Below are 16835 nucleotides of genomic sequence, written 5' to 3' on the forward strand. Positions count from 1 at the left end.
AATTCTAGCTAGAAGAACCATGAACAATGTTCGTGTTCACATACTACATTTTGAGGCTCGGGTTATAAATGCTGCTGAAAATCTCCTGTTAATATTAAACTCAGAGTTTTATTTCTCTTTTTTGGAATGCTCTACCAAGTGAAGATGAAAAAATTGGATGTTAAACATATTTTGCCTTTTATTTTTCGATAGTTGGGATGGCCTACTGCCTACCCAATTCAAAGCAGGCCTAGCCCAGGCAGGACCTCGTCTAATGTAATTTCTGTTTTGTCGTCTTCGTTTTATTGAAACATCATGAGATCAATAGAAATAATTTAATTTTTTTTATATCAGTGTATAAGCGCTATAACTATCCGCTATAACTCTCGTGTAGACATACGATAAAATTTGATGCGAACTTGAATGGATTTCTCATTAACTTGCATTAGATACAGTAGGAGTGATCGTGAGAACATGGCTATAGCTACTGTGTTGCTGGATAACTGAACCAAACATTAATCAAACTTCTTGGGTTTGAATTCCAGTGGAGATGACATTATTTTTCTAAATGTGTTAAAAGCATTTGGAACCCTAGTTTCTTGTGAATCAATTTTTACAAGTTAGCAATAAATCGATCTTATATGTTTATGACAAACTAAATATCACTGACTCAGACTGATAATTAAACCAGTAGGTGCTATTGTAGGACTTTACAATAGGAGTTGAATATTACAAAAATCACCTCCAGTTCCACTGAAATAGAAATTAACACATGGATGCCAAGGGGCCGACCATAGAAAAAGTGGTTGATAACATTCGGGATGGCAAATTTTAAACTAAACATTGATTGATTAGTACAGGACTGCTCTTAAAGGAGAAATGCCATCAAGCCGAGACATGATATGAATATGTCCAACCCTCGTTGATGGGGAGCCACGGACATTAAACTGGTTATTAAGTCATTAATGCACAAAATAATTGAATACCGTAATAAATATGAAAATGTGTCTTAATGTTGATTTGTGTTCTTCAAAGTGTACTCTCTTTTCAATGCCCCATTAGGACAGATACCAGTACACAGCAAATTGTTGTCATCATTATAATATAATAGTAATAATTATTATTATTGATAATTAGAGAAGTCCATCTCTCTCAAAAAGGAGGCCATGGGGCTGATTTTCAAGATAGCATGGCTTCTTTTCAAGATACTCTATTACAGTACACTCGTTGTACATGAATTTCAAAGAAACAAAATAAATTAAAGCATGCTTAGTTTAAACAGATTCAATTATCTGTGACCATTGTACATTCTGTACACAATATAGATTCGGGTGCAACTGCATCCTAGCGTACATGAGACAACAACAATGCAACGTTCTCGCATGCTGAGATAACTTTTTAGTGATGTTATTATGCAGGGCTGGAGATAGTGGACAACCGCGCGATCGGAAGTCAGAGGCAACATGAATATCCCGGAGAAAAAAAAATTCAAAAAAATAAACTGTTGGGCTGCATAGTGTACAGATAACATTTATCAAGACAACCTTTGTTGGTTAGAGGCATGAACATTTTTTTCCCCGGCCTGTCAATACTTTCTAGGTCATTTTGTCGTCGTGCAATCGAAAGCACCTATTCTTGTGTGATTACTGAATGAAAAAATATAGAGAAAAGGCGCCGTAGTGTAAAGCAAGTCAACAAACTGAATTGGCAAATGAATAAATGTTTAGAAAATTTACTTGTTTACATTTAGAATGGTTGTTCCTTGTTATTACTCTCTTCATATTGAGTGTTTATTATGTATAAGTGCCAGGTTTTATTTTTGTTTTATGAATTAAGATGGTGATTTTCAGTTGTAGGTTATAGGTTATAATTTCAACTTACATCCTAGTTTTGTTTTAAATTTAAATACAAGAATGATAGAGAAACACTTTGTTGTGATTATAAATTGAAGATGACTCTCTCAAAATTACTGTGTATCAAATTAGAGTAAAGCTGATAGTTCAGTTACTGCAAAACATCTGTATTTATTAAAAGTTCAACGGAAATCGTTTTAATCATACAGTAACATAATTAAAATAGTAAATTTTAATATTACATTTTTTTTATAATAATGTTACTGTATAAAATGATAAAAATAAAATGTAAGATTCTCATATTGCTGCAATGTGCATCTTTGATTAAATCAAAAGATGCACAAATCAAAATGAAAAGTGTGACATAAATTTTTCCAGTAAATATATAATCAATCAATTAATCAATCAATTAATAAATCAATCAATTAAAATTCAAAACACTATTGTAACATCATAACTTAACATAAGTAAACATTATTAGACCAGGTTTGATTATTATTATTTCATCAATAATATTTCTCCTTCTCCATCAAGGCCAGCAGTAGCCGAAATGTAGCTGATAAGTTTCGTTTTACCATGTTTACGTTGTTATACAACTTGCAAAATACTAATAGGTCCATCACTGCAAGGTTTATTAATTGATATGATTGTAATATTTTTCATAATTAATATTTAAGATGTGTTACATAGGCTTTTAATGTCAGATTATTTATTTTTGTCTTGCGGGCCTTGTCGATCAATCATAGTCTTGATAATAACAACGATTGCGTTTGGGATGACTAGACTAACGGTACTGTAATTAATGGTGATTGCAGTAATGGTGATGAGCGGTGCAGTAATGGTAATTGTGAAGCCTGGTAATGTAAATATTGGTGACTACAAGTATGGTCATGACTACAGTTATGGGGATGACTAAGTGAAGATGATGATGACTAGTCCAAACAGGTCAAAGTTTATGCCTGATCAGAAGCAGCCAAAAATCGTGAAGCTCAGGGTTGGTTTTCCTTTCACTATAAGGAGGAGCTTGATTGAGATACTTGTATGATGTTAATTACCGAAACCTTAAAAAATTCAATTAAAACTTTTAATAACATCCAAACAGAAACAGATATAAAATATTGTATACTTTTCATTAATAATTGATAATAATTTATAAAAAAATTCTTTTCAATACAAGCCAATTAAAGAGTCCATTTACAAAAATACAGTATTTTAATACTTACAATTAACCAGTTTACCAACCAAAATAGGGGGTTTTATGATGCGTAACATGTATTGCATCTTTAATAATTCGACTGGATTAATATTACTACAGGCAACCAATACCAATCAACATATGAGGTTTGCAGAGTTGCATTTTGGTTGCGAGAAAAAAATTGTACTGTAATATGCGGGTAGGATGGAACTTCTGAAATTGGAAACCGAGCAAGTTATATCTCCCAATAGAGGAATTTGGCGATGGGCGTCACACAACCTAATTTAGGTGTTGGATATAAACAGTCGACTGGCACAGCGGTGTTTTACATGGAGATACAAGATGAAACAATTATTTACAAGAGTTAGTTACTGACGTTTATCTATTAAAGATCATCATTATTCCGAGTAAACTATACCAAATTGATTGGAAATTAAACTTTAAAGCATTTTGCCTTAATGTTTTGCTAATGCTGTAAAGAATACTGGCCGCAAAAATTGAGATTTTTCGACAAATGTAATAGGCCTAGGCCCCTGCATCTATACGGCATGGTTAGGTATGCATGACGGTCTTTGACCCGCGAACTATGCTGCGATGTTAGGACCAGCTATACTGTAGGCTTATGGAGGATCACTTAAATTTCAAAGCCTACAATCAGGATGAGTACAGTAAATAAGCACTTTTGAACAATCCTATTGCCTTTCCTAGCCATTTACTTCTCACGTAAACAGTGGGTGGTGGTTTTCGCAACCATAACATCATCTTTTCCCATGCTATCGCACTGTAATGTTTTTTATGTATACCCAAGTTAGGTCACGTGACTGCGTGTAAACAATCGTCGTCAAATCCCTCTATTCTTCATCATGTTGATTATCCTTGAATAAATATTTTGACACCACTTCCTGTGATATTTTTTTTGATTAAATCATATAAAAAAATGTTATTTAACTGATGATTGTAAAATATAGTTTAATTCCAGGAAGAAATTATCCTTGTTAACAGTAGAAGCGTGTGGCATGGTATAAGACGTTAACTTTCAATTGGAATGTCAGGTTTGAGTCAAGACCGATGCTCGTCACACTGCTTGTGTCCTTCAGCAAGACACTTTAGGCCTAAAAAAATTAATTGTTTGTTTCCGCTTTTTTTTTTTTTTTCATGAAAGAAAGGGGCGGGTGGAAAAGTTTTTTTTTTTTTTTTTTTTTTTTTTTTTTTAACAAAATTACTCATCAGAGGGATTAAAAATAACCCACAGTTGACTTTTTGCAATGAATGTAGGCCTAGAATGGAAATATACATCAGACAACAACTTTGCACAATAGGACATCTGGCAAAAAATAGAGATAAATTTAATCACATTCTTTTTAAAGCTAAAAAAAAAGCAAACCTTTTTAAAGTTTTTTTTTTTGTTTGGCCGCACCTATTTTTTCAGTGAGTTAGAGGAGGGTGAGGAGGGCAAACAAACAATTTTTTTAGGTCTTATCAGCATTTGCCTCTTTTCACGCAGACTATAAATGGTTACCTGGTAGGAAGTGAATGATTCCTAGAGTCGCCACTGCATAGCACCGACTACACGCATAATCGGCAATACTCGCCAAGGAGTGAAGGAGGTTGCACGTTGTGTACAGATTGATTCTGTATCTAATGTCACCAAGGGAAAAAAATGCTTGAGCAGTTTCCTGGATATATGCACTATTTAAATCCTCTAAAAATAAAGTAAATAAATAAAGGACAAAGTGAGGTCGTCATAGTCAACGGCCAACCTTAACTTAGTTGAAATAATAGGGGTTTATTTAGACACATTAAAAATATATAAAGTTTTTTCCTATTTATCATTGTGGTTCGCATAGAGGTCATGACAATATTATGCCTCTTAAAGTCCACAATTAATATTATATAATTGGATCATTGACGTCAATACAATACATTAAAACTACAGTATGAAACATTTCTGGTTTCATGTTATTATTATTACTTTCTCTTTCAATATTGACAGTGTTACTTCCGTTTTGCAGCCTGAGAAATTTAAATTTATCGTTCTACCTTCATTTCAATTGAAATAAATTTCAGATCAGGCAGATTGTATGAATTCATTGAACGATTCTTTAGGTTAATTTATGGTGGTGTTCTTTTTTTGCATGGCATTCTTAATTAGAGTTTCATTTTTTTGGCCCATGATATTTTTTACCATAGGTCTACCGGTCTATGTATATGTCATCATATTTCCATTTATTTTCTGTGATTACAGTAATCTTTAGGTTGACTTCAACCATTTTACAAGTGGGTTCATAATTTATGGATTACTGTATAAGACCCGGAATGGTATTTTATCAATATGGATGATTTATTTTTAAGATGAGGAACTACTTAATAATTATTTTTTGAGAGGAACTTTCATTTAGAAAGTTTTAACTATTTGTTGATTGATGACCCTTGTATTAGTGAACAAACACATGTTAAAATTTCTATTTACTGATGAAAAATATAATATTTTTCAATTATATACCGTAACTCCAATAATCTATTTATGAAGTATGCTAAAGACAAGATGTGTATAAGAGACAGCAGTAATGGTGATGAGCGGTGCAGTAATGGTAATTGTGAAGCCTGGTAATGCGAATATTTCGGCTACTCCTGTAGTCTTTGTCAACGCTTGACATAAAAAAAAAAGCGTTGAAAAAGACTACAGGAGTAGCCGAAATATTCGCCAAATAAATTTTAGTGTTTCTAAAGTCAACATCTTACGTATTTGAGTTGTGTTATGTTTCGAAACATACGTGGACACGCTTTCTTCATATATATATAAACGTAATTAAAGCTAAGATTTTGGCAAACCTACGACTGACAAAACTAATTTTCATCAGCTGGCGATTTGATTGACTGTGATTTGGGGTGACATAAGTACATTTGCAGTCGTAAGCAACTGAAAAATTAGCAGTTCTATGCTGTTGCACTAATTTGCCCATGCTCGATATTCTGTGATCTGTTGCAACTGAGGGGAGTCATTGAGAACCTCAAAGCCACAGGATTTTTGAGTTTCATGGGTGTAAATAATGCTATAAAAACAGTTACATTTGAAAAGGGTCTGCAGAAAAACATTCTGTCGGAATCTGGGTGGGTCTGCAGTGCATTAGTGGGGTTTGAGAAGTCTTCCGAGAAATTCAAGTGTAGGGGTGGGTTTGCCAGGAAGTAGGGGAGTTTGCTAGAAAAGGGGAGTTTGCTGGAACTTAGAATTGAGCCGTGGTATCCTCTTTCTATAGTAGTCTACTGTGAAATAGACACTCTGTGCAACTATTTCGTTGGAGCCCTGAGTAGTACTGCATTTGTTGGCTTCAGGAGTGATTCTGGCAACTAGGCCTATTGTAGTTGAGTCAAATTGCAAAGGCTACGAAATCTTATACATATTATAGCAAAAATTTTGTATTTTTTATGGGTTATCAAAAATGCGAGTATGTTTAGAATACATACAAAAAAGAAAAATAACGCTTTCAAAAAGCATGACGTTTCAACTCAATCATGATGTAATTTCAAATTTTTGTTAGCATTTTTTTAAAGTATAGTTCTCTAAAATGTATTCTATTTATTTGGATGTTTATAGTTTATTAAAAAGTATTTTATGTTCCATTGTGCTAACATCTTTAAGTTATTAATTGCTATGAAATTGCATTTCATATTTCATTTTTTAATCTATAAAACCTTCATTTATGTTCTTGATTTTCTTTTCATCTTAGGATGGTTCTTACTTGGCAGAGTTCCTGATAAATAAAGGATATATGGTAAAGTATTATAATACATAATTTATAACATGTAGAGGCACCGCTATGATGGGTGCACTGTTATATAGTTGAACAGCATAGGTAAACAAATGAAATACCAGGTTGACGTAAATAATTTATAGTATGTAATATATCTCATATAATATATATATAACCTTATCAAATATGATCTCACCTGTAGAGGATAAGATATGTTTTATTTGTTCAATGAGAGGCTTTACTGTATTAGAGAATGAAATGATATTTTAAAATTTCTGTTTTTTAAATATGGTAAGATTTTTTTTTAGCTCGGTAGTGTTGAAGTAAAAAAGTCATAATCTTTGGACATGTCAAATCTAAAGAAAAATTCTATTCTCAAAACAGGTAACGAATACGAGACAGGAAAAAATTCTTACCCAATGTGGATCATTTCCTTTATAGCACATTACCAAGCAAATCAAAGCAACGACAGTCACCCAACAATTCTAGACACATTTCTTTCTCTCTCATTTTTTCCCCTCCCGTCGTCGTATCAAACAACGCAAGAGCCTTTCATAGAGGTTAATCACCCACACCACAAACATAATGACTTAAGTTAGGTCAGACCAGAAAGGATAGCTGGAATTTATGCAAACAGTTTCCTGTAATAATCGATGGAAAAAATGTGGTATGGTGCTGAATGCATAACCTTGTTCTATGTTTCATTCAAGCGCATGGCTGCGATTGTCAGATACTAAAAGGTTATGGAAAGCAACAGTGCTATTTATAGGTTTTTGTCTACACATTTGATTGTGTATCAATATGAGATAATGGTCAGTAAAAAGAACTGTCAACTATACTGCTTTATACACACTACCAAATTCTCTTTGACAAAAACATGTCACATTTGCCTTAATATGGTCATGATGACATCACATCATTACCATATATAGGCACATTATGACCATATATAGGCACATCATGACTATATATGGACATTTAACAGTTTTTTTTAATAATCTGGACAGATCCTTTAAGCAATATTTTATGCTGCCATTATGAATGATCTTTACTGACGGATAGATAAAAAAAAATCAGAAGCAAGGTTTAATGTACAAGATTTTTTTTGTAAAATTTATCATGTAAGATTATACTAATTTCTAAAACATATTATTGAATAAAATGCACCACCATTGGGAATAGGGGTATGTTTATACTGTAAGGGGTGGCTTGCAAACTGGATCTTGAATCTAGCGAGCAAAGGCACTACTGACCAAGATTACAGTTGTACCCCTGTACTAGATAGATTTGTTTACATAACATATATTTACTGTATACATTACACTAATCTAACAATTTACAGGACTCCTTCTAATTAAAGAGCCCTCTAATGAAAGACACCTCCAATTAAAAACTGCTTTTATGTGGTCCCAAATTAGCAAATGTTTTTTATCTTTATTATTCTAATTAGAGACTAAATCTGCCAAAGACAATGAAAACCTCAGTCCCAAAGTGGTCCTTAATTGGAGGGAGACCATGTATTGAAAATAATGCACCACCATTGAGAGTAGCTATTTTGTAAGTAAATTTAAAGGGGTAGCTTACAAATGGGATATCGAACCTGGCATGCAAAGACAGTACAGTACTGAACAAGATTACAGTTATGCCCCTATATTTTTCTGTAGGTAAATTTGAACAAAACATGTATTCATACATTACACAAATCTAACAATGGATTATAATACATTTATCTTAAAACCAGTGTGATGATACCTCGGTTTCCATCATTTAACAAAACAAAGACTTCCATATGAATATAGTGATACACTTTACAGCTATAAGTGTATTAATATAAGTGTAATGGGAATTACCGTAATGATTTTTTACTCTTAGAACTGAGGTTCATACGCACTTTGCCAAATGTTTTAAAATATTATTTTTTGCAGTTGTTAGATTGTTCGATCGATATGAAGGCCTTATGTTCAAATCCCAATGCTGACAATACGTTTATTTCTCAAAAATTTATTATCACAATTTATCACCAGTGGAGGTATATATACCATAGTTACTATATTAGTTTTACAGTATGTGGAAAAGGTAATTTTATGATTTAAGATGCTAGTTTTCTCAGTGCTAGGTTAATATCTATTAAAATGACAAGAAACATAATTATAGTCCACTACCTTATGGCCTGTTCACATAATTAAGTTTTAGTTAAATACTGAATAATGTAATAAATGTATTATAATACATTAAATACATGAATGATTCATGTTATGACATTAAAAATGTTAACCACATGAGTTCATTTTGAATTGTGTTTCCACAGGTTCATGGTATTATACGGCGCTCTAGTTCCTTCAATACAGGCCGAATCCAACATTTATACAAAGATCCAACCACTCACACATCAGGAGGTTGGTAGCTTTATATAATTACAACATACCATATATATAGCTTTAATATAATTACAACATACCATGCGCTGAACTTTTAACTAATTTGTTAGGCTATAGTGAGTACAATTCCTTATAAGGAGACAAAACCAATGCTTTAGAATTGTTCAGTGGCAGATTTATAGTAGATAGTAATAATAATAATAAGCCAAATATTTATATAGCATCAGTTCCTAATTGAGTGATCAAAGGCACTGAGCATTATTGCCCCTGGTCATTGGATAACATAAAATTGGCAAAACCAGCACAAGGTGCAACCTTCTCTCCTCCCTATGGACTATACCTAGTCGTGCGCTTGTACTCAGCGCACGTAACCAGTACATTCAATGGCACGACATCCTACCAGATTCCCATTTATACTCCTGGGTAGAGTATAAGACAAACATAGATAAATTGCCTTGCTCAAGGATAAGCAGCTTGCGCAGCAAAAGTTTTGAACACCTGACCTCAATGTTGGAAGTCCAAGCCACAACCGATGCGCCAACCGCTTCTATAATATGCGCATAAGGGGTGCACATCCCCCAATTTTTTATGTAAAAATTATTTTTGTAAGGTTCATCAGAAAATTATTAGTATTTTTGTGATGATCACTGAAAAATACAAATCCAGGTAAAATTGATGACCCAAAGAACACAATCCATTGATAGATTCCAACTCCCAACCTTGATGTTAAGAGCCCATGCTATATGGCTATATTTTAACAAACTTTTTTTCTTCTATTACATATTTTACATTCTTTACAAGTACACCGGAAGAAAAATACTATCCAAAATTAACTATCGCACCCCTACCTACTTAAATCGTATGCAAAATGCGTAATTTTACCATCACATATCGATATGGCTATGTAGACGGGCGGTTTACTGTTTAACGTTTATACGGTATAGAAAAACAAGTACTTCGCATTGGGAGCTAGTCCTAATCATTTAAAACTTCAGGAAGTAGAATGCACTACTTCACCTCAAACCATGTTGTATTTGTATATATGATCATATACATAAAACTGCAATGTTGATATAATATGCTTTACTGGGTGAAATATTACAAGGTGACATGTAGACAGGATATTAGCTGACAATTTTGCAATTTAATATTCCTCAAATAAGCATTAAATCTACATAATTCTTAATAACATTAACATGAAATGGTTATATACACCTGAGTGAAACATCATCCTGATGTGAAAATTAAACACCCTTGTTGCCAGATAAATATAGAATATACTGTATATTCTTGCATTTAAGGCAATCCGCAAGACAACCCCCGAGGTTGATAAGGTTTTTGGACAGTTTTGTATGTCGGGCATGTTTAAGACAGCCCCCTTGTTTCACCGTCGGAATTCATTTCATTGTAGGCAACTTCCATTGATGATTTTAAGGCAGCTTTAAAAACTCACCTTTTTAACTTGTATTTTTCTTAATTTTTTTTTTCCCCGAATTTTATTTTTACTGTAAAGCGCATTGAGGCTTTAGCATAATGCGCTATATAAACCAAAATTATTATTATTATTATTATTATTATCCGCATTTATAAAGCATTACTTAAAACTTAACTGACAAAATATACAACCGTCTTGTATGCCATTTCTTACATCGACTTGGAACACAATCATGTATGACTGCATCAAATATGTCAAGAAACCCTTCCCAAGATATCTCTAAAATATTCATTTTTTGGGTTCAATGTTACTTTTTTTTTGCATGTAGTAAAATTTCTTTAATTTAATTTTAATTTTTAATCCTATGAATAACCTTGTAAATTTTGTAATGTCATTTATTTTTTAATTTCAAATTTATATATGGGATTCAATATAATTGCTTTTCATATTTTGATTGGCTTTTTCTGCTTTAGCAGAATAGGTACTTTTCTGGGTTTTTTTTCTTCTATGTATTCCTGTTTTTCTGTGTTTTCGCAAAGGGTTTTTATGTCATTCTACTAATTTTAAATATTAGTGAACTGATAACTAAACTTTTATGTTAATATAATTTGCAATTTATAAAACATTCCTAATTAGTTACATCTAGGTTCAATACAAATTTATCATGCAATGTATCAACAATCTTCGTCCTCAACATATAAAATTACTGAAGGTAAGTGAAAATCAACTGGCCTTGACAGGGTTTGGTTGTATAGCCAGCACAATGGTTAGATCTCTCCATTTCAACATCACCAGTACATTGCAGCCCTAATTCAAGTCTTGTGTAGGTGTTTTCATGTATTTTTCTTAACTTCATGCAGTAATTGCAACATTCATTCTCATTATGTCAATAAGGAAAAGCCCTATGTTCTGTTTTACCTGTCATTATTGTACTAGCCTCATTTTTCTTGTTAATGTAACCACACAACCATATGCCTCCATTTATTAATGTTGTTGTTCTCTTTGTGCATTTAGGATGACAACAGCCCTGTCATTAACATCTTATCTAATGACATTCCAGATTTCTTAAACTATGTCTGAACACGGGGTTGACCCTTAACTAGATCGGTTTCCAAATCTGATCAGAGTTTTATGCGTTATAGGTCCTAAGCATTCAGCTGTAAAAGAAATGTTGTTATAGTAATTTCTCTATTTTATCATCACCCCATAAGGAAAGGCTGTATGAAGCCGGAAATATATAAATACTTTAAATCAATTAACTTGCGTAGGCCTATATATTTCATATTATGTACGGTAATTCTGTGTAATTGATGAGCGTTAGTAAACTGTTTTATTTTTAAACTCTCAGATTTCAATCCAGTTTTAGATCATACAACCAGGGGTCCCAAGTTGGAAGACATCATTTCCGAGAGATCAGTTTAAACGAGCTTAACACATCTCATTTTTTTTTCTACTTATGGTGATACCAATCAACACTGATTTAATGATTTAATGATTTGCAGGAAATGTGTTATTTTCCGAGATTTTTTTGTTCAGTTGCGGGAATGCAAGAAACTTGGGACCCCTGTACTACTATCCATGGAAGTACTATTATATAAAAAATGTGTGGAATTTGTTAATGCCATCACTGCCCTGAAGTCTCCCAATATAGACTCTTCATTTCTTCATCATTGATGGGGGGTGGGAGGGAGGGAGAGGATTTTGGATGTGGGCTCTCCTACGTCGCCCGTAGATATGCCACTTCTTACCATTCCAGTTAGTATTAACATCACAGTGTCAATTTATTTTTTATTAAAGGAATAAGTCATTTTTCTGTCTAAATAACATTCATAAACATCTGTTATTAAAGGCATTTATTATTTGTCAATATTGTTGGAGAAATCAGAGCAAAATTAGGTCACATAGAAAAAAATGATTAGATTATCACTCTTTTTAAAAAAAAAAATGATGAGGGCTGGAGGTATTTTTTTTGTGGGGTGGGGGGTGGGATTATACCTGGGTATTCCTGTGTGACATCATTTTCTGAAGGGGAAGATGCATTTAAACAACTGCCCTGTGATAAAATGGCCTATTCAAAACTAGGCCTATAATATTCCGGTGAAAAAATAAGACATTACTCAAGCATCAAAGGGAAGGGAACACCCTAATTATGGTTATATAGTAGGCATAAGCACCTAGGCTTTGGTCTTTACCCCGAGGTAAAGACCAGCCTTTGCCTAAACTTTCTTTCTTGATGTTGTAGGTTAGTTTTTGCCCAACAACAACAAATCCAACCAAACACACCCATCACAAGGAAGACCGCCCACTTCTAAGTTGTTTCCTTATTTTTAGCCGCAGCTGTGGAACACGCAAGACTACACACTGTGAATTAACGATCCGATCAGCCCACTGGGGTGCTGTCTATTTTTAACCGCATTTAGCGAGCTGTTTATTTTTAGCAACAGTATACAAGTTTAAAGAATGGGTTTTGCATTTTCAACTTTACTGCGATCCCAATGTCTAATCTAATCAATTGGGAAAGTTTGAAGTCTGCTGAATTCAGAGCCAATTTCTTAATATTTTGTGAGCATTTCTTTTTTGCAAATTTTTTTTATGCAGTTAAAATAAATAAATAAATAAATAAAAATAAGATTATTCCTGCATCAAAATTTCCGAAATTTCTAATGCGGACAAGACTGATAATCTAATAAATTTTTCTATTTGTCCTTAGGGCCTGTTGGTGTTATAATCTCTTTAGAAATGCAGTCTTAAGTGGTTTGGTTTAATGCTGTAATAATATGTATAAATTAAGTAACATCTCGGGCACAGTAATGAAGGCAAGCAAAACTAGATACATCATACAGAAATATTGTTATACAAGTGAGAAAGCGCTAGCTGGGAAAAGAACTGATTTTTGGCTACTCAAATGTAATTTTTTGGTTCGGAAATCTTCCATGGAGTGCTCGGGTGGGATGCAATATTTTTTTATGGCCTTTCAATCTGCCCTCTCCTGCAAAACCCTGTAATAGTAGTCAATAAGATGCTTATGTAATATTGAGAAAGTAAAATAATTTTAAACACTATGACAACCTTTCATAGGACACAACTTTTTTCCTTTTCCTAAATCTACTACTCAGGTATATTTATCATATTAATTGAATTTGTTTTTTTTTTCTCTCTTTTTCCTCTTTCAAGCTATGAAGCTTCATTATGGTGATTTGACAGATAGCACATGTCTTGTAAAAATCATTAGCCAAGTTCAACCCGACGAGATCTATAATCTAGGTGCACAGAGCCATGTAAAGGTAATTGAGAGTAATTAAAATTGCAACTGGGATGTAACATCACACTGCTGCCATATATGGCCTTGTTTTGCACAATTGTGGTCAAACCATCTTGTGGTTAAAGATAGCATGATTAATGAGATTTCAAGAAGAAAAAAGGTTTTGTCGAATACAGTATAGAGAACACGTGTACTCCTGTTTTCATGTTTGCATGAGACATATGATTTGTGAATATCGATAGTGCGAAAAGAAAATTATTACCAACAATGCACATTAACACACAATTCTATATAACATGTTTTAACTTATTTATATGGAAATTTTTAAAAATATGCACTGGTGTTATCATTTATAGAATTTTCACTTGAAAAATATAGTTGCCCCAACTGGGATACGAAGCTTCTGGTGTCTATGAGTATAACTAACTGGGCGACTGAGGTGCTTATAACCCTAAAAGGGTGGAGCTGGTGCTTCTGAAAATTTATGTTAAAGAATTTTAAAGTATATTTTTTAAGTCGTAAATATGTAGGACTTACTCCTTCCAAAGATATGCCAGTCGATAATGAAACTTAGCTACGTTTTAAGTTAATAGCTTCGGTAGCCTTGATCACGCAAATGACGTCAATTTGTTCTAAATTATTATTTATGCTTCAGATATTTGACATCTAAATTGTTATGTTAACTTCCTTTTCAATAATATAAGTAGAAATTCAAATAGAATGATCAGCTTGAGAGCCAAAGTTTCTTTTAACTGTGGTCATTCTTTGCCATCTTAGATTTTTACTTGTATATTGTTTTATTGGTAAGATAAAGAATAAATAAATAAATAAATAAATAGTGTCTCATACAAACGATAAAATACTACTAATCAACCTAAAATACCCTGGCTTAAATATATATATATATATATATATATATATATCTGTCTCTTATACCTAAAAATACTAAAAGCTCAATTTTGAATTTTCTTCTACAAATGAATGGTTTTGCCAGTCACATTTAGGAAGGATCCATGCACATACTCACAATGTGCAGCTTATATTCACTAAAGTTGTGCGTATCTTTACTCTCAACAAGTTTTAGCAAGGCATTAAGAATATGACAGTATCTGATTAGGAATACCTTGGATATCTGTGTAACAATTAACATGCATCTCATATAATATTATAAGATATCTTTTGTGAAATGAGTATAGGCAAAGAGTACAAATAGAACAAGAGAGCGAACTACACTGTGACTCATTGAGGTATGATGATAAAAAAAATAAGGAAATTTACCGCCTTTTACAAAAGTATTGTATCATGTGCAAAACACAGATACACAAACACACATGCTGGGTGCAGTACTCGGTAATAAAGTATATACAAACGACACCGGGCATTCTATACTAGGGAGTGACGTATTTACAAACTGGAGAATGCTCTCTTGTTCTATTAAAAAAAATTGAAATAATTGGTCGCCTCAGAGGTTATTTTCGGGCGTCTACAGTAGAAAAAAAAAATTTTGATTGGACTCCCCCAGCGTACTGTTGTCTCGATTGACCCCACTTTTGGGCCCCCACTTTCATACCTCTCTGGATCTGCCCCTTTTGGACACAGTCCAAACTTAACATTCATATTTTATAGAGCTCTGCAAAGAGCAACACAACTTCAAACATCTCAATTCATTTAACTTGCTTTTTACATCTACTGTTACCTCTTCAGCCATTCAGTCTACTGCTGGATGAAATCGTTAGCAGGCCACTTCCTGTGGTCTAGGTCTCTCTGTTATACCAGTTAGCATATCCCCAGCATTACTGGATTTCATCTCTACAATTTCCATTGCCTTTCTCGATTTCTTTTCATGTTCATGGTTGTTCAAAACTGTCAATTCTATGCTCCGTTTTTTTAAAATTATTTCTGTGGCTGATGTGACATAAGCATTCCTGGTATTTGACTATTTCCATAATATCACCCATGTACCTTTGTAAACTATCTGTCTGCACTAGCCATTTCAAACTTTGAGGTTAAAATTACGCAGTTTGCATATGGTTCAAGTAGGCATGGGAGCGTTAGTGGATTTTTGGAAGTACTTTCTTCCCCTCGCGCGCTTAAATTTGGCACACGCAGGGAAGAAGTAGAAACTACCGCACCCTCTTCCAGTACCAAGATTAATTGACTAATGAAATGTATGTGGTATTGAATACATAACACTATATCCACAATAGCTTTAAAGATTAAAAGATTTAAGCTTTTCTTTGCATTCTATGTAAACCCTATGCATAATTCCAAATAGAATTATAGTATTTCAGAGTAATTATGAGATATACTGTACTATATTTTTTTGAATTCTTATCATCATATACTGGCTTTTGGAGCAAATACATATAGAATTAAATTGAATTATTTTAAAGTCAGCATATTCTTTAAGTAGTTCAAAAGTGAATTATGAACTTTATTAATCATTAAAATTGAAATGGTTAAACCCATTAAATTTGCTGATTGTCCCTTATTTTGAATGATTGGCATTTGTCAAGCATTTTATTGCCATTGCTAATGAGAGCCTTGTCTTATTTCCGGTGTTCTGTGTTAATGATTTTGCCTCAAATCATTTCCTGGATAGACAGGCGATCATATGAGGAATAAGCGATGTTTACAACATACACATCATTTATTTCACCTCGAATCATTTCCTGGACAGAAGGCAATAATATGAAGAATAACGATGACATATGTTGATAGTAACCACAGAATATAATCAACAAAAAGCAATGTCTTTAAAACAATAGGGAGTAGAGCCTACCATTTCAGTTGCCTGATGTTATTTTGTAGTACTGTACTTCATTTATTCTGCATTTCTAGAAACTTTCCTACCCATCACTTCCATAGGCTTACCTCCACCAGCTCAACCTTAGCTAGATCCATATTTTTCCTAGCACCACTGCATCATTGAGAGAGCAGTTTAGCTCAGTCGGGTAAACTGGTGGTAGCCACTGTGTGTG

General features: G+C 33.2%; 1 protein-coding gene across 4 annotated transcripts in view; it reads left to right on the forward strand.

Annotated features, from left to right (window-relative positions):
- The window catches only part of LOC117111320 (GDP-mannose 4,6 dehydratase-like), an 81509-nt gene that overhangs the window by 6900 nt on the left and 57774 nt on the right, over positions 1-16835 (forward strand). For all 4 annotated transcript variants that reach the window (XM_033254251.1, XM_033254250.1, XM_033254249.1 and 1 more), the window contains exons 2-4: positions 6756-6800; positions 9088-9175; positions 13767-13876. In XM_033254251.1, the coding sequence (XP_033110142.1) occupies positions 6756-6800; positions 9088-9175; positions 13767-13876 (243 nt within the window). The remainder of the gene's footprint in view (positions 1-6755; positions 6801-9087; positions 9176-13766; positions 13877-16835) is intronic.

This window comes from Anneissia japonica, unplaced genomic scaffold (assembly GCF_011630105.1).
Source record: "Anneissia japonica isolate Jap-2015-1 unplaced genomic scaffold, ASM1163010v1 scaffold287805_len679488_cov178, whole genome shotgun sequence".
In the NCBI taxonomy this organism is placed as follows: domain Eukaryota; kingdom Metazoa; phylum Echinodermata; class Crinoidea; order Comatulida; family Comatulidae; genus Anneissia; species Anneissia japonica.